The sequence below is a fragment of the Mytilinidion resinicola genome (genome assembly GCF_010093595.1).
Source record: "Mytilinidion resinicola strain CBS 304.34 unplaced genomic scaffold BDZ99scaffold_2, whole genome shotgun sequence".
Taxonomy (NCBI): domain Eukaryota; kingdom Fungi; phylum Ascomycota; class Dothideomycetes; order Mytilinidiales; family Mytilinidiaceae; genus Mytilinidion; species Mytilinidion resinicola.
The window spans coordinates 1,514,867-1,531,653 of record NW_022985438.1 but is presented as its reverse complement, the minus strand read 5'-3'; the positions used below and the strand labels follow the sequence as shown (position 1 = coordinate 1,531,653).

The 16,787-nt window shown below is 54.1% G+C and overlaps 5 protein-coding genes across 5 annotated transcripts; 2 read left to right on the top strand and 3 right to left on the bottom strand.

The window, feature by feature from the left end:
- The first annotated feature begins 1,246 nt into the window (after nucleotides 1-1,246).
- Nucleotides 1,247-2,006, top strand: BDZ99DRAFT_458037 (uncharacterized protein). The gene has a single exon (XM_033718827.1). It carries the CDS (start codon nucleotides 1,308-1,310, stop codon nucleotides 1,575-1,577), a length of 270 nt encoding a protein of 89 aa, XP_033583104.1. The 5' UTR covers nucleotides 1,247-1,307; the 3' UTR covers nucleotides 1,578-2,006.
- Nucleotides 2,007-6,296: 4,290 nt separating this feature from the next.
- On the bottom strand, nucleotides 6,297-11,969 carry BDZ99DRAFT_351970 (uncharacterized protein; the record flags this gene model as incomplete). The annotated part of the gene is made up of 3 exons (XM_033714526.1): nucleotides 6,297-6,356; nucleotides 6,414-7,853; nucleotides 8,166-11,969. Coding segments are annotated over 3 exons (5,304 nt in total), but the record flags the coding sequence as incomplete, so codon positions are not given.
- Nucleotides 11,970-12,564: 595 nt separating this feature from the next.
- On the bottom strand, nucleotides 12,565-14,180 carry BDZ99DRAFT_458035 (EBDP4, emopamil-binding protein). The gene is made up of 5 exons (XM_033718826.1): nucleotides 13,819-14,180; nucleotides 13,738-13,764; nucleotides 13,553-13,689; nucleotides 13,263-13,497; nucleotides 12,565-13,212 (listed from the first exon to the last, which is right to left on the bottom strand). The coding sequence occupies exons 1-5, from the start codon at nucleotides 14,093-14,095 to the stop codon at nucleotides 13,025-13,027; spliced, it is 864 nt and encodes a 287-aa protein (XP_033583102.1). The 5' UTR covers nucleotides 14,096-14,180; the 3' UTR covers nucleotides 12,565-13,024.
- Nucleotides 14,181-14,347: 167 nt separating this feature from the next.
- On the top strand, nucleotides 14,348-15,603 carry BDZ99DRAFT_458034 (uncharacterized protein). The gene is made up of 2 exons (XM_033718825.1): nucleotides 14,348-14,974; nucleotides 15,038-15,603. The coding sequence occupies exons 1-2, from the start codon at nucleotides 14,478-14,480 to the stop codon at nucleotides 15,495-15,497; spliced, it is 957 nt and encodes a 318-aa protein (XP_033583101.1). The 5' UTR covers nucleotides 14,348-14,477; the 3' UTR covers nucleotides 15,498-15,603.
- A 136-nt stretch (nucleotides 15,604-15,739) lies between these two features.
- Nucleotides 15,740-16,255, bottom strand: BDZ99DRAFT_494016 (uncharacterized protein; the record flags this gene model as incomplete). The annotated part of the gene is made up of 2 exons (XM_033723280.1): nucleotides 16,003-16,255; nucleotides 15,740-15,964 (listed from the first exon to the last, which is right to left on the bottom strand). Exons 1-2 carry the CDS (start codon nucleotides 16,246-16,248, stop codon nucleotides 15,740-15,742), a joined length of 471 nt encoding a protein of 156 aa, XP_033583100.1. The 5' UTR covers nucleotides 16,249-16,255.
- Between the last annotated feature and the right edge of the window lie 532 nt (nucleotides 16,256-16,787).

The following is a 16,787-nucleotide window of genomic DNA, read 5'->3' as shown; positions in this document are numbered from 1 at the left end:
TACAGATTCACGACCGGCATGTATCTCTACTCAGCACTCATGATCTCCTTTGTTTTTTCTCTTCGATGCTCGGGACATCTTCCGGCTCCGACATGGCATCTTGGATGGGCAACTTCACGGCTGGGAAAGGGGCAGGCGTGGCGCGGGGCGACGGGATTCAATAGCATCGACATTTCGACATTCCGAGACATTTCCTTGCTTGGCATCCGCGTCAATCCATTCTCCCGGCCGGCTTCTCAGGAGCGTGTGATTTCTTTGCCCTTTCTTTCCTTTTGTCGGACGGCGGGACGGATTTAGAAAAAGAGCTGGGGGGCATGGCGGCGCGTGCTACACTGTAAACTGCTTTTCATGTATTCGGGGCGCCGTGTAAAATCAGGGAGCATCTTGGCGTCGGGAATAAGGCACCAAACAAAGCATTGGGATCAGGCACCATTGGGTTTAGCATTTTCCCAGGGATTCTTTCGCTTGTTTTCATGCCTTTTGCTTTTTCTTGGGCTGGCTTGTGTTGTATGCACGCGACGTGTATTTTCTTGTTTTGCTAGGCTTATAGGCGGAGAAAAGGAAATCGGGCCCGTCGAGGCTCTCTTCGGTCGCCCCTACGCGCCTCGAACGGTGGCCGGCTCACCTTCTGAAGGCTCGGGGAGACTGTAATGGCGGACTGCATATTCGGTCTTGGAGCGTGGCGTCGTGGAGCGTGCATGGATGTATGCGGGGGAGCTTAGGGGCTGGGTCCAGGAGTGGCATTATCAGAGGCCCAGAGCTGCCAGCTGACGTTCGGAGGGCTGGCTCGAGCCGACAGGTCGGGCTGCAATCGCAATCAGTCAATAGAGTCCGCTTGAATCGCGCGAGATGTTCGATACACCTTTCAACTGCTGCAGCGCGGATCGCGCACGGTGAGGCTGAGGTGTCAGTACCTGGGCCACCGAGCAGTGAAGCGGCTGTTGGCGCCCAAGCTGCCCAATCCGAGGCCCAGCGGAGGAGGGTAGCATCGCGAGCAGTCCCTCGATGCGCTTCGGCAGTTACTCCGGCGCAGTTTGCACTGCGACAGCGCCTTGTGCTGGCGGTGCGCGAGGCAGGGTGCAGTGTTTCTGAGGTCGCGGTGCAGCCAATGAGCGCCCTCCCCCTGGCTACCGACCTCAAGCTTCACCATTCCCCTTTCGCCTCAGGGCTCCCCCCGGTCCGCCCAGCATCACCACCTGCATCCCATCCGCACAGGACCGCTGTCACCCAACCTCACCACGCTCGGCACCAACTGACATGGCATGCCAGCCCCAGCCACGTCGCCGAAGTGGCACGACGGACCTCCCATGGCCCTCTCCGTCTGCAGTGCTTCCGATGACGCTGCGGCGAGGGCGACGGCAAGCCCCGGCGCAAAGGCTGCATTGCATGCGTCAACGAGCAGAAAAAAGAAACATTCCCAATCCCACAGCCCCGGGCCGCGGATCGCCGCCATCTCGTCACATCTGCCTTCCTGCATTGGGACTATGCGAGTCGCGCAGCAAGCTGAGGATGGGCAGAGGGCCGGAAAGCCTCACTCGCAGCTGAACCCGGCGCCCAGGATCGCTCCTTGCCAATAGCCCACCGCGTTATTGGATGGGGCTGTGGTGGGGAGGGGTGGGATCGGCGGCAAGGCGGACGGACCGAATAGGTGTTGTATGACCGGCTTCCCTGATTCCGCACCTGCAGATGCGGATGCGGAGGAGGGTTGAGGTCGTATTGCAGTTTCCTGCTTGTCAACCGAGCCTGCTGGTGCTGATTGATGGAAGAATGGAAGGGACAGGGCAAGGCGACGGGCGGAAGGTCGCTGTCGCTGTGCCCGAGGTACGCTCACGCCCGAAGGGAGGATGGGGATGGGAGAGGTGCAAGCATTGAAAGGAGGGCCAATCACGCATTGGACACTGTGGTGCCAATACGATGCCTTTTTTTTCTTTTCCCCGAGGGATTCCCAGACCAGGGAGACGACCGCCCCACCCGCCGGCACGGAGCGATATCTTGTTTATTTCGTGGAGGCCTGTGTGGCCAGCTGCGTATTCCAACACTCTAGAGCTGTTACGACACTTCAATTGCGTCTACCATCCTAATTGCTCTATCTAGACACTTTCCTACATTCTCTACCAGCTCCGCAACCCCGCTACTCACCAAAATGTACCAAGCTCCATACAAATTACAGTTCCAGATCTCGTCAGCCAACCAACTCGTTGACGCGAGCCATCGCCTCCACCATGGAAGTTGCTTTTTGGGCCCCCACTAGCCAATACACCATTCAGCCACACCAGCCCGCTCTGGGACTTATCTCAAAGAGCGAGGCGGGCACGCGCAGGATCGAAGGCGCAAAAAAGCAAAATCGGGCTGAGGGAGGGAGGATCTGGCTGTAAGCGCCCGCGTCGGATCCGGGAGGTCGGTTCCGCAGCTAGATTGCGTGGTGCCTGGTCGTCGGGCTGGTCTGGAACGAGGGGGAGCAAGGGCATGATTGAGAGGGTAGGGGGATCGGCGATGGGAGCGAGTGACGGGCGAGTGCTGTGTCTGGTAGGATTGATCGTGATGGTTCGCCCAGATTCGCGGGTTCTTCATCACCAGGTTCACCATTTGCAGCTTGTAGGTTGGTATTCTCCTATCATCTCCTTCCGTGTCGCCTTACGTCACCTCTTATCCGACCATCTCACAACCACAACCACAATACTGCAATGAATGGCTATTCTTCTGGCCTGTCGTACGAGTACCCCTACGCTACCACCCTGCCTGCCGCTGTCAACATAGGCATGCTGCAGCTGACAGCTGTCACGTATCCCTGGCCGACCTGCCCAGCGGGTATTTGTCTCAGAGACCTGGACACACCTGCCCCGACCCGCTGGGTCTGTACAGTCATGAAACCCTGAGAGTGGTGCGAAAGGGGTCTGTGACAATGGGGGCAGGGGTGCTAGTTAGAAGATTATCATTTTGGCGAAGGGCTTTAGGAACACGAATGAGGATGCAGGGGAGGCAGACCCGAGAAAGATGGCGAGAGAGGACGACGTATTCTCCAAGGTTTGTAGATTTATTGGTAAGATTTCCTTGCGTAGAATATTGGTACCACGGCGTCCAAACACGGTAATCCCATATATCAAATCGCGACCTTACACCATTTATTTCTCATTTCGCCAAGTTCTCTTACTCCATTGATGCTCATGATCATAGCATCGTATATTGAGATCAGTAGAGCCTCACGCCACTGGGGGTAGTACAGCATTCAGACATGTCTGAATCAGATGTCTTACAGGAGGGAACGAGCCTAGCATATGTGGTGATACGTGTGGTGGTATACGTCGTACAAACTAGGGATATTATGGCCTTTGTGGATGGGGACGTCTGAAATCCAACAGACGAGGCCACGTGCTTGGGTAACGAAGGTGGACAGAATGCGAATACCTTTTATTTCATCTTTCCTAGGCCATAGACTAGTCGTGATGTCAACTCTACTCTATGCAATTTCTCCGATTATCCATCTCCTAGAATACTCCTCGCTTGCAACATTATCATCTTAAGTGGTCTTCAATGTCCAAATACTGCAATCTAATCCTCTCTCCATATCCTCAGTCTAGCCCCTCGCTTTTCCAGAGCCTTTGCAAAAGAAATGCTCGCGAGCATACCTGCATATCAGTACTCCGCCTCACCACTCCTTTCATCAACTCACGTGCTCTACACTCAATCCTGTCATTCATCAAGCAGCGCGACATATCACGTGCGGTGACTAATCCTCATCTTCCTACCCATATAAAATCCAGACGTAGGTCTGCTCAAACTTTGTTCCTTCATGGGTGAGGGGGGCTGGTGTGGGCTTGGGTGATCGACATCCTCGCGAGGCATGGAATAAGGCTCTGCAAAATCCTCAAGGCGTCTCGCTGATGAGTTGGTGTGCTCGGAAATCTTCAAAGTCAGCCGCCATGGAGTGGATCTGCGGGAGTTGTGTCAAATCCGACCGCCCCGCCCCGCATGGAGGGGTTGGTTTGAGTGGTGTTACAGCATACTGGCGCACAGGCCACGAAGAGAGGAAGGGAAAGATGGGGATTGAGGAAGATCTGCAACTATATCATGGTGCTGAGCACCATCTTCTTCAATATGGAGCAAACGTCAACCCTTTGCCCCATTAAATCTTGGTGAGAGCTAGAGCTGAGGCTCAGGTATGCTTCCACATGGCAAAGGCCTTCTTCATGATCTCTCGTAGGCACTCTACATCTCCAATCTTCTTTGTGAGCGCCGTCTCATGCGTTGTTTGGAACGGTTGTTTTGACTCCCATGCTGCCAGTCCAAGTCTTCGAACTCTGCCACTGTGCCTAAGCTGACTCCATCATGCCACCCTCCATTGCGTCTCTGCCGCGTCACTTTGATGGAGGAAACCAGATACACAGTTTCCGACTCCCTTCCCATGAAGAACGGAACCTAGAGACTCAACATAGGAGATCTTATACCCCTTGACCAAATGGTGCTGAGTCACGTGCACTACGTCTTTGCTGTCTTTGTTTGCTCAGACCTTGGGACCTCTGACAGAAGGTGGCCTGACTCTCCACGTGCACGACCCGTGCGTATCTTTGGTCGGAGGTACAGAAGAGTCAACTCACACAGGCTTCTCTCCTTCAAAGAAGGGTTCGGGGAAGGTTCACAGCATGGAAGAGCGGGCGGTGATGGCTAGATCACATCCCAGGAGTGCGGCATCTGATGGCCGTGCTGTGGATATCAAAAGCACAATTTGAATGGTTCAATGGAGTCGTCGGAGTCGTGTGTGTGCGATCAACCATTGTGTACACTGACGGACCATGTCGCAGTCCTCCACCATTTTTAACAAGATTGCTGCACACCATCACGTCCCATCCCCCAACCCCTCCACCGAATGCCTCGCAGTTTTAACTAGACCCCAGCATCCGCCTCACAATGCTCTCGCAATACTCACCACCATCACCACACCAACAGCCTCCGCCTCTCCACATCATTCGCTCTTCCTCTTATGTTTGAAGCCCCTCCCCTCTCCCTCTCCATGAGTCCCAGGAGGTCTAGGTTCTTGATTCCAACCACCGTCCCCTCCACGGAGACCCGAGCGGCGGCATTTTGACTCCCCCATCACCTATCCCCCCTCTGAAAAAGTGTTGGTTTGCAGGCCGTAGCATCTGAACATTGACAGAGCGCAACATTATGTGCATGAAAAGCGCCCTGTTTGCTACTAACTAGCATTGATTTGCTGTGGGTGATGTGTCATAATCCAGCAAAAAAAGTTCCAAAACCCCCTCCCCTTCTTCCCCTCCATGACATCCTACTGTGCTTTTGTTTCGAACTCTTCCATAGCCTTCGTTCCCACTGAAAGTTCGATTGCCCATCCATTGGCTTGTCGATATCTTTTTGAACACCGAGTTCCACATGGCCCTTTAGATCTGTGGTTTGCAATTCCACCACCAACCACCGCACACCACTCCATACACAGGAACAGTCTTCCGTTTTTGCACTCCGGACGCGACTACCATAGTTTTTGTGTTCATCGTATTTTTGATTCAAATCCTTGCCGATCCTGTCTGAGAAGCTGGAGAAGAGAGGGGTGCCGGGAAGGTTTTATACATGTTGGAGAAAAGTGATTACTAAGGATGTCACGTGCGGCACGTGCCTTGCACAGGCCAGACGAAGAGTACGAGAAGACGATCGCAGCAACCTCACAAACCGCTTAACAACACAGTGCCTGATTTGAACAGCATCATTATGATATTATCTCCATGTCTGACTTCAACCTCCCCCTTAGCCCTCCCTTCGCATCTCCCGTCCCTCCCCGACGCTCGCTAAAAAACGCAGACGCCAATCATCGCCAATCATACACCCGTTACACCCCCTTAAAAGCGCCATACATATACCGTAGGCCAGCAAAGTGACCAACTCCAGCCGTCCCAATCATACATTCCCTATTCTAATAACAAGCAACGAAATCCGTAGCGGAAGATGCCACATCCGTGAAAAGCCGAGCGAGAAACCGGTGAAGCAGATAAAAGAAATCAAGAAACAGGCCCGTATAAGAAGCGCCGACGCTGAAGTAGGGGGGGAGCCCATATGGTATGCATAATAGAAGGGAACATATCGCCTGACTGACGGAAGCCGGAAATTTGCAGTGGTGATATACAGGAAAAGGCGCTAAGTCGGTAAAATCGTTCCGTGGTAGAGTTCGTGGGTATTGCTGTTGTAATGCAACCCTAGTCGAGGCGGTTTGGTGAGGTATGCAGCCATCTATCCCATATCTAGATAGAGCTTTGTGTTTGAAAGTAGGTAGCCGGCCTGGATCAAGCTCTTCAATACCTCAGTTTCCCAAGTAGCGAGTACGAATACGCGCACTCGCGTTCCGTTTTCATCTGCACCAAACCCGTTAGCATCTTCCCCATAATCAAAACAATCAACTTCGCACGTACCTGAACCATATAAACCCTCGCCCTAGCCCCGGACACTCCTCCCACGGCACCCACAGTCCCCACCCCACTCGGCCCCATAACATCCTCCCACACACTAATCGCAATTCCCGTTCTAGCGACCCGCTCAAAACAGCTTTCGCTGAGCGTAACGTCCATCAGCATCTCACCCATCGCCTTGCCCACAATCACAATCCGCTTCTCGCTCCCATGCTGCCTAAGCCCAGGACTGCCCTGCCCCTGCCGCGTCGCCGAGCGCGGCGTGTTGGGATCCGGCAGCATGATCGTGAGGCGCGCGGAGCCCATATCGCGCCAGCTATTGAGAGACTCCCGCTCATAAAGGCGAATCTTGGTATTCGTGATGCCCTGAGGGGCGCCGGGAGCTCGAGGCGTGCCGTCCGGATTTGGCGTGTTGGTGCCAGAGCCCGAGCCCGCGGAGCCAGAGTCGAGGCTGCCTGTGCTGCCGCCGCTGTCACGGGAGCTGATGGTAGATTTGGCGACATTGAAGAGACGGCTGCTGCCGCTGAAGCGCTTGAGGGCTGAGAAGGCGGAAGTCATGGTGCCAACGGAGGAATCGGAAACTGCGGAGATGGAAGCGGCGCGGGTGCTGGAGGCGCGGTAAGAACTGCGGCGGCCGAGGGTGCCATTAAGGTTCCACCAAGCGCCCTGAGAGCCAGTTGTGGAGCGAGCTGCATTTTGGCGGTCCACTGCGGCAGCCCAGGTAGAGCCTTGGCCATAGGAACCTCTGGCTTGTTGGAGAGCTATCCAAGTAGGATTGTTGCAGCGAGATATGTTGATCATGTTGTAGAGTGCATCACACTCTTCTGGATTACGGCTCCTGTACATGATCTGTTCTCCGCACTTGAGACGCGATTCGGAGGTTGGAAGTGACTTGACAGTTATGTCGATAGCAGTACCTTTTCGGAGTATCACTAACGGCGTGACCTCTTGGCAGACGAGTGGTCCTTTTCCATTAGAGTTGATGATCTCGTCTCCATCAGCCAAAAGTGGTTTGGAGTGCGCTGCCGTAAGCTCGTATGCCTCAATCTTGCCTGGCGTAACAACAATGCTGCATTCATCAGGATAAAGACTTTCCCACTTGCCTGTTTCATTGGACCAACACGTTATGGACGCAATTGCCTTCGAAGCTTTTCCTGAGCCTTGTGGAACGGCTCGATACGGTGTGTTAGAAGCAGATTGCGACGGTGATATTGTCCCGTTGGGCAGACTGTATATAGAAGCTGGTGGAGAAACTTTGGGAAATTTAGGTTGTTCAGTCCTTGGTAGCATCGGCATCGGAATGTCATCTTCGAGCTCATCTTCTGACGAGTCTGATGTGAGGGAGTCGTTGTCCACAATCTCTCCTTCACTTTCCCCGGACGACTCCGTAGCAGTAGACGGCTCATACTCGTGCTTCAGCGGTGAGGATGATCGTCGTCGAGTCTTGAACCCAGGCAGTGTTGGCGCGAATTGTGGTGTATTTGAAGCCTTCAATGTTACTGGAGTCGCTGGGCTTGGCGAACGATGTGGAGGAGTTGGCGGCGGCTTGTCTTCTACTGGCTCTAGAACCTCTTCTCTGATGGGAGCTGGGGCTTTCTTTTGCAATTTTGACGGCGCAGACGAAGGAACTCGCTTTTGAGGCGCCTCTACAGGAGGGGAATCGGACCCTCCACGCATTTCTAGCTCCATGATTGGTGTGCTAGGTTGGCTAGTCTTTCGCAGTTTGGGGATAGTGGGCAAATCCAAAGAGGGCACCGAAGACGCACGTCGATGCGGTTGAGGCCGCACGGGTGGTCCCAGAGCAGGCTTGATTGGATGCATATCTTCTTCATCGGACTCATCCGAATACTCTGGTTCCGAAGATGGCATCCAGACGCTGAAGCCTTTGCTATTTTGCGATATCGAAGATGATGTGGGGGTGTAAGGTGGCTCCGCTGGCTGTCGACGAGACGGTTTCCTCAATGGTTTGATATCTGCTGCAGCAGGTTCATGATCAATGAACATTTCCTTTGGAGAGCTTGGCGACTGAGTAGCATGACGAGACACCCTCTTCGCCTTAGTTCGCTTAAGAGCAACCGGCGAGCCAGTTCCGGCCATCATCATCGCATCGTTCAAGCTTTTAGGTGTCCGGTCCAGGTTAAGTTCACCTTCCCGAGTTTTAGGTCTCGACGAGGGAAGTATATCTCGATCCGATTGGGCGTCTTGACGTTGGGATAAGGGCGAAGGCGGAGACACTGGACTTGCTTTGGTGTGCGCTCTGGTTTTCGAATGCTCACTGCTTGGGGGAGTGACTGGAGAAATCTCTGGAGATGCCCTGCTGCCCGGCCTGTCTGGAGTACTGTAATCCCACTTCTTCGACGTCGGATTTGCTCGCTCGCCAAAGGGTACTTCAACTTCGCGGGGACTGGGGGTTCTGCTCTTGATGGGGATAGTCGATCCGGTGGCGGCAGAGACGAGAGATGACGAAGCATGGCTGCTTGGCGGTCTGCGCGCCTTACTGATGAAACTTCGCTCCGTCTTAATTTCTGTGATTTGAGGGGGAACCGGCTGAAGTCCAAGCATCTGAACCCATTCAAATCCAGCTTGCTCGTCGTTGGAGATCAGTGAGAAGACTTCGTTCCACTCATGCCCAGCGGTGTTAAATCCTCGCATCATTACTATGATCTCGCCCTTCTGGTCCCCATTTCGAGCAGATATGCGGCCAAGTTGGATGGGAGGAAAGAACAGCGACCGACCCGACTCATCGACTTCGCAGAGAAGGACGTCCCCGCTGGTACCTCTCCCAGGGGCATCGTCTCTGATCAGCAGCTCGACTCGACAGTCCACCTCCTGGCCACTAGAGTGTGGTAGATGCATGTCGAAGTAATCTCTTGCCCTCACACATCGCATCGAATCAATCTTCACGCCAGCCAACGGCGCCAAGCTGCGTGGATCACGAGCTCTCGTCGGGTCAATGTTTGACGCGGCTTCATCTTCGAGTCGCGCTCGCTCTTCGTTCGATCGTTTACGGGCGTCGTTGACTAGCTCCTGGAAAGCCATCGACATCTTTTCTGCTTGCAGCGAATGCTTGACATGGTTGATTCCCTTGAAGGTCTTGGCCAGATACTTCAGCCGAACTAGAGGCCTCTTCAGCAGGAAGGCAACATCAACCCTCTCGCCATCACCATTGACGACATAGCCTTCCTCATTCCGCGGCATACCTTCGTCCCACACTGCATCCTCCGGTGCCTTGCCGGACCCAGACGCAGATGATGTGCCCTCGTCAGCAGGAGCTAGATTGACAACGACATCTTGGAAGCCGAGGCGCCATGCCTTGACGTAATCCGAGTAAATTCGCTGGGCGCTCTGGGCCCATGAAAGAAGGGCGTCAGGCTCTTCCTTGGGGATTCGTCTGTGCAAAGCCTTCAGTCGCTCCAGAGAAACGCCCATGTCGACTATCGGTCTCGTAACATTTGGCTCGCTCTTCAACGCGGATTTGCTGAAAAGGCCTGCGGCAACCGCGGCGTCCGACTTGGAAAGAACGCAGGCGAGAAGGACAGGTATCACACCGTCGACGAGAGTGCGGAGTTCGCGCATATACTTGGCTTCGTCTGAAGCCAACTCGTTCATGATGTCCCCGATGGTGGCAGTTGCGAGGCGACTCCGGTTCGTTCGGATGCTTCGAGCTGAGACAATGCTCTTCGAGCCACCCCTGGGGAGAGACAGCACAGAGATCAAGTCCGCATGGCTGGCGAGCTTTCTTTTCGAAGTACCACGGCGATTGAGCGAAACGAGGGACTCTAGGTCGACTGTGTCTCGAGATTCCGACCCGTCTATGTTTTCGGAGATGGGTTCCGGTTGGACGGTGGCTTCTGAGCCTTCGGTTTCGGAGGGAGGTGCGGCTTGCATTTCTGTGGCAAATGTTTCTACGGAGGCAATGGTTGACAAGCGCTTTCCCCTCGTGGGAAAGTGGCGTTTGAGCGCTAAGGTCTGCGGTCTTGATCTGATGGGAAGGTCCGGCAGCTGGAATGTGGAAGCGTCGACGGATGATGAAGGAGCGACTGACACCTCATCTTCAGTGTCTACAACAGTCGGGGGATCCCGAGATGATAGGGACTTCGACCTGTTTTTGGTAGGTGATTGAGAGCTGCGCTTTGCGCCTCTTCGTTTTAGAGAAGGGCTTGGAGTGCCGTCGCCGCCAGCGGCAGAATCTGTGATTTCGGATGGGGCGATTGAAGGGTGTGACGAGGTCCTGTCATCCATATCCCGAGTATCCACGGTGATGGTCCGAGTCCGCGCTCGCCTCCTGCTGCTGCTTGCTCGATCTGGTTTCTCAAGGACGGACTCTTCCCTTGAGATTGAGCTCTCTGTGAACGAGGAAACTTCAGTCTTCGGCCGTGACACGTCTGACGTAGAAACGGTGCTCTTTGAACTTCTTCGCGACTTGGTCTCGGAGTCCAGAAATGGGTCGGGGGTTGTTGTTAGCCATGCCTCTATGCGATTTCCGTATACCTTGGGAGGAGTCTCTGGTGCTACCTCTGGTTCTGGTGGTCGTGCCACATCCGGCACGTCTATTTGATAGGATTTCTTCCGTAGTCGTCTCCGTTCTGTAGATGGTGGATCTTCTGTTGGCTCCTCTGACTCTCTGAGCGTTTGCTCTATCTTATGGCCGCCTGAACGTCGTCTTCGTCGTGACCCGCTTGCCAAGGGGCTATCGAACGCCGGAGACTTCTCTGGAGGTGTGTCGTCATGAATAGCTTCTTCTGTCGGTGATCTATCTACTCGACGACTCGATCTCCGCTTAACTGGAGCCTCATCGTCAGCAGACAGATACACTCTCGGAGACCTGATTCTCCCATCCCCACCTCGCAACTTCACAGCCTCTTTCTTCTCCGCCGCACAAGGCGAAGCCGGCGAACTGTCACTCTTCTCCGCAATCACGCTATCCGATCCACTCGTCTTGGGCCTCTCCTCATTCCCCGAACTCCCAGGCCGCGATTTCCTCCTCACCGCCGTCCGCGTCCTCACAATCCTCGGCGTGATCTTAATCGGCGGCGGCCTCGCCTCGACTTTCGGCTTCGTAGGAGAGACATGTTTCACAGCCGGCCTTACCCATCCCACAGGCAGTTTCACATCCGGCCTCGCAGCGGCCCCGTCCTTCGGCGGGCTCTTGTTCTTCCGCCAGTTCGAGTCACTCACGACCCTCTTCTTTGGCGCGCTCGCAATCCGCACATCCTCATCCAGCTTGTTATGCGCCAGCTTCTTCGGCGCGCTCGCAATCCGCACATCCTCATCCAGCTTGTTATGCGCCAGCTTCTTCGGCGACCGCGCCGGGCTCGCGGCCTCGGCAGCCGCAGCTTTCTTCGGTTTCGGTGACTCTGCCGCCTTCTCCTTCTCCTTCTCCTTCATCTTTCCTTTTGCCGTCGCGATCGCATCCACCGCTTCCGTGCTCTCGTCCTCGGTGACTGCGCCCGCGGCCGGGTCGTCAACTGGTATCATCCCGCCGCCCTCGGTCTGCCACTTCTTGATCTTGCTGGGGATGTCTGCATCCTTGTGGATGCCGATGGCCTTGCCGAAATCGAGGGGCTTCTTTGCGTCCTGCTGGCGGGCGCGGTTCGCCGCAGCGCGCCGGGTCGCCGGGGAGTCCGCCGGCATGAAGGGATATCTGCAATGCGGGACGGCGCGTTAGCTGGATTGCATTGCGGCAGTGTGTGCGCCAGAGGAATGTGTCGGTGTTTGCGCTTGCGGGCGGCGGGGTGGTGGGAGCGGTGGGAATTGGGGTGGGTCGCGGTGGAATTGTTTGTATGGGAAAGCGAAAGTAAACACGGCTTTTCTTACCAGGGCGCTAGGTATATCGGCACGGCGCCACATCAGCAGCGCACCTCGCGGTGAGTCTCTTCGAGGCAAAGGGCGAGAGAGACGGCGATGGGCTTGTGGGCGAATTGTGCCATGCGAGAGGGAGGCGATTGTGTTGGTCTCAGATTGGCCAACAACAGTCGACGACGTGCAGCCAGAGCGCAACCCTGTCGTGCAGTGCACTTCCAAGGTCGCACGGTCCCCCCTCGATCATCCCGCCGCGGCTCGGCGCTGAATGGGTTATCGCTATCAGCTGAGTGCTGTTGCTGAAATACATCCACTATTCGGCAGAGAGATGTGTTCTACTATACTATGGAGTGCTTGAAGATGGGAGCCCATGTTATTTGATGTGTTGTTTACTCCGTTCCAGCCGCATGTCAACCGATGCTATCTGAGGCCGCAGTCGACCATCTGCACGCCGGCAACATCCCTGGAGCTGTGGCGCATTGCCATCCAATATGAGATGCAGCGCCAGGATGCTCAACTTGATTCTCACCCTGCCGTGTGTCCCAGATCCAGCTATCCTAAGATCCCATGTGCCTCATGCGAAAAGGGGGGATATCGAGGTGAAATAAAACGTCGCTCTCTATTAATAGTAATGTACGTACGTGGACGTGGGCGTGGGATCGTCGCGGATCCTCCTTCCATGCACGCTAACCGGTCCGGAAGAGTCGTCGCCCAACCGTTGACCATGGGCACTGTCTCCGCCGACCTCTTCCTGCCATGGCCTCAAATGCCGCTAAATGTGAACAAGCCTCCCCTGCATCATCTTGCGGCTTTCACCGTTTCCTGATCGAGCCGTTCTTCGCCTTGCCGTTGGACTTGCCTTTTGGAGTGCCGTTCGGGGTCCCGTTCAGGGTCCCAATCAGCTTTCCATTTCCAGTTCCATTGGCCTTGAATATCCGCTCTTGCTTCTCCAACGCCGCAAATGCTTTGCCGCTTTCTGAAATGCTATCGTAGAGGAGTTCTGCAACCGTTAGCTTGAACTTCTCCTTAGTAGTATCTTGGAACACCTACTCCCCGGAATGATGATCCAAAACGCATTCATGAGCACAAAGTATCCCCAGAAGTAGAACGGTTCAGGCCTCGAGTAGCTCATGTCGAGAATGTAGTGGTCGAACATGCTGGTTGCGTAGTACAAAACATCGCCGTAAATCTGGCCGAGCGAGACGAGGGCCTGGAGAGGGTGGCGGAGACTGTGGTCTGTAGCAATCATACCCGCCACAGCGAAGGAGAGCGGGCCCCAGCACACCTGGAGCGACATAATTAGAGATGTCAGGGCTGTAGGGAAGCGGTGAGTGGCTTACCGCCGTGATCGTCTCCATGCAAAGCACAAACGCGTTCTGAGTCTGGTAGCGCGAGTCCGACAGCGAGTACTCCTTCCACAACTGCCCGAACAGGTCTTGCATGGAAGACATGCGGCGGAAGTTGTACGAGAAGTAGCCTGATCGCGTCAGAAGGGGTCGGGGGGGTCGAGGAGGTGTTCGCATACCTTCAAAGAACAAATGTATGCATCCACCTGTGCCATGTGTTAGCTACTGTTCCAATTGAGTCGCACACAGAAGGTACATACACAGAACAAACCACATAATGGTAGACAGGTCCGCCTTCGACATCTGTGGCCTGATCCTGGTGGTGATCAAGTATGTGACGGCGAAGATGCCCACACAGCCAGCGCCAAACATGGACACAAGCGTCAGGGTGTCCCATTTGTTCGCCATGTATCCCACTATCTCGAGCTCGAGGGGATAGTAGGGATGAAGGGGGATCTTGGACGCGTTGGTCGCCATCTCGGCGATTGGCTGGGAATCTGGCAGATAGGATCGGAGCTGGGTGAGGATGGAGTCCATGGCGGCGCAATTGAGCTGGTCAGACTCGAGCAGGGGAAAGGAACGAGGTTTCTGTTGAGAAGGCGCGGCGCCTGCTGCTGCTTCGAGAGACAGCGACCGAAAATCACGCGGCCCGTGCACGGCGACTCCAAGTCCGGGGCTGATCAAGGGGCCAGCCACGCACCAGCCATGCACCAGCCACCGTCTGACGGTACAAAACACTACAACCCCATGTGCGATATGGTGACCTTCAGTACCACTGTGCCACTGTTGCCTAAGTTTGTTTAGAAGGCTCAATACTGACCTTTGAAGTCGTGGTGTTGTACAGTACAGCTCGCATATAGTCGAGTGTCTTCACCCTCATTACGTACTTAACACGCCTACGGAGTATACTCCTCTCATCATGACGCTGACTACAATTCTAAAGCAAACCGGCGTAAGCGGTACACGGGTTCCAGGAGTCTTACAAGACTGGCGGACTCTTATGAGCCAAGAGTATGATGCAAAGTGGGAAAGCATACCTCCAAAACAACGAGCATTATCAGTGCAGTTCTCACTCTCGCCATCAGAGGAGTCCGTCAGGCAAGGCCTACTCTCCGACGCCGAAGGGAGCACTGGTTACCTGCATCAACCATTTTCCCCGCTCTTCTCGAAGCTGTCCGCAGAGTTGCGAGAGATCATTTACCGCGAGGCACTTTGCAATGATCCAGGGCTGTATATAAGACCATCATGGGAAACGACAAGCAAACAAGAACAAGACCACAAGCCGCGGTTGACATGCACGACAGCCGCGAGATTCGAGGATGAGCCTTTGATTTTTTGGCGACAGTGGGAGAGCTACGAAGATCAAGTCGAGGCGAAAAAACCCGTTCTCTCTCTCCCGTTAACCTGTCGCGCGATGTATGAGAGCTTCCTTCCTACCTACCTACCTCTCGCTCATCAGCAATACTGACCACTGACCAGCTATCTTGAGACTATTGACCTCTTATACGCCGTCAACACTTTTATTCTAGAGGACCCAAGTCTCCTTCTCCTTTCTAGCTCTATTCCTCCGCAGCGTTTCGATAATATCAGAGCGCTTTCCCTGCATTTCACCCAATACGGGTCCTACAGCCCGGAGCTGCGGCGCCAGGGAATGAAGACATGGGAGCGGGTGTGGAGTACTATTGCAAAATTAGAGAAGCTGAGAACGCTGCACATAGATCTTATCGCAGAAATGGATAACGAGGAGGAGTGGCTGGCACCTTTGAATAGCTTGAGGTGTAGTGGACACTTCACTGTGCGGACGGATGACGAACCTCTCGACAAAGTGGTACGCCGCATTAGACGTGAAGGGGGCACTTTTAGCATTCAACTGGACTTGTCAAGTCCACTCGGAATGTCGATGAGCGATGCAAGAGGTGTGCCAGGGTGGACTTATTAGGTAGACTCGAACAAGTGATCTAAAATTACCTGCCAACTGCAAACCCTGTCTCCCGGGGTATTTTGAAAGGAAATCTAGACGCAAAGAAAAAAGAAGCATTGAGAAGAAATGAAAGACAACACGCCATCGCTAAACAATCTCTGGACACCTGAGCCTAACCAATAAACCAACACAACAGAAAGACTACCCTCCTTTCCTACCCGTCCGCCTATCTTCAAATCCTCGCTCCTCATCTCTCCTTATCACCCATCCCTCTCCCTCCCCCTCCTCTCCTGCTCCTCCCTTGCCTTCAGCTTCCTACTCAACTTCTTCATCCTCTTGTCCAAACCTCCATTGTAGTCCTTCCCCGGATCGTGGTCTTTCTCCCAGTCCTTCGTCCTCAGAATCGTCCACATCTCATCAATATCATTCTGCCACTTATCCACTCCGTTGCCCTGCTTCAGCACCTCATCCCTCACGTCATTCATCTTTGCCCAAATAGTATTATTGTCCTGATAGAAAAGACACTCTGTGCTGTAACAAGGGTGATGCGGGTACGGATGCCCGTCACACCACTTGTTTGGGCAAATAAAGACGCCATATGGGGAGTAATGGCGCTCTTTGAAATTGGATAGGGTGCCATAGTGCGCGTCGGGTTCGTCGCAGTACCAGAAGTGTCCCCGCCGAAGGCGGCACGGGCAGAGGAGAAGGGAGGTGGTGCGACGACGAGTCTCGGACTCGGGGATGAAGATAGTCTGGAGCCTTTCGCCATTGCGGACGACAAATCCAATAAACCCGCTTGGTTGGCCTTCTAAGGTTTGCATGCTTGGTAGGTGTTCGAGTTGAAGGCCAGATGTCGGTTGGTGATGATGTTGTATGGTTAAGATGCCGTCACGGTTTTGTGGAAGTTTGCTTTGTAAGGTTTAAGAGGTGTAGAAGCGAATTTACTCTGTAGTAGTTATTGGAAGACAGAGAAGAGTTTTTCAGGAAGACGTTCTTATACTTACGCCAAGGGTAGAGAGGAATCAATATTGTGCTCGGAGTCGGAACATCTGAAACCGTGACTGGGAGTGCTAAGGACACTCATAATCAATGGGTTTTATTATTGCGCTATTAATTGTGAGTCGCAGAAGGTTACCATTCATAAGATAGAGCACGAGTTGTAGAAGCCGCTCTTGAATTTGATAGCAGGAAACAGACTAAGGGCCCCAGGACCTGATCTAGCAGCTATATTCAAACAAATCGAAACACGCACTCTTACAACACCATTCAAATACAAAAGTCTATACGCCTAACACAAACCAAGAATCC

Excerpts from the sequence above, each read along its gene's own strand:
- BDZ99DRAFT_458035 (XM_033718826.1), bottom strand. The coding sequence starts at position 14,095 with ATGGACTCCATCCTCACCCAGCTCCGATCCTATCTGCCAGATTCCCAG. Across the intron at positions 13,765-13,818 it reads CATTATGTGGTTTGTTCTGT|GTGGATGCATACATTTGTTC; the intron begins GTATGTACCTTC and ends CACATGGCACAG. Across the intron at positions 13,213-13,262 it reads TTGGATCATCATTCCGGGGA|AACTCCTCTACGATAGCATT; the intron begins GTAGGTGTTCCA and ends TAACGGTTGCAG.
- BDZ99DRAFT_458037 (XM_033718827.1), top strand. The coding sequence starts at position 1,308 with ATGGCCCTCTCCGTCTGCAGTGCTTCCGATGACGCTGCGGCGAGGGCG.
- BDZ99DRAFT_458034 (XM_033718825.1), top strand. The coding sequence starts at position 14,478 with ATGACGCTGACTACAATTCTAAAGCAAACCGGCGTAAGCGGTACACGG. Across the intron at positions 14,975-15,037 it reads CCGTTAACCTGTCGCGCGAT|CTATCTTGAGACTATTGACC; the intron begins GTATGAGAGCTT and ends ACCACTGACCAG.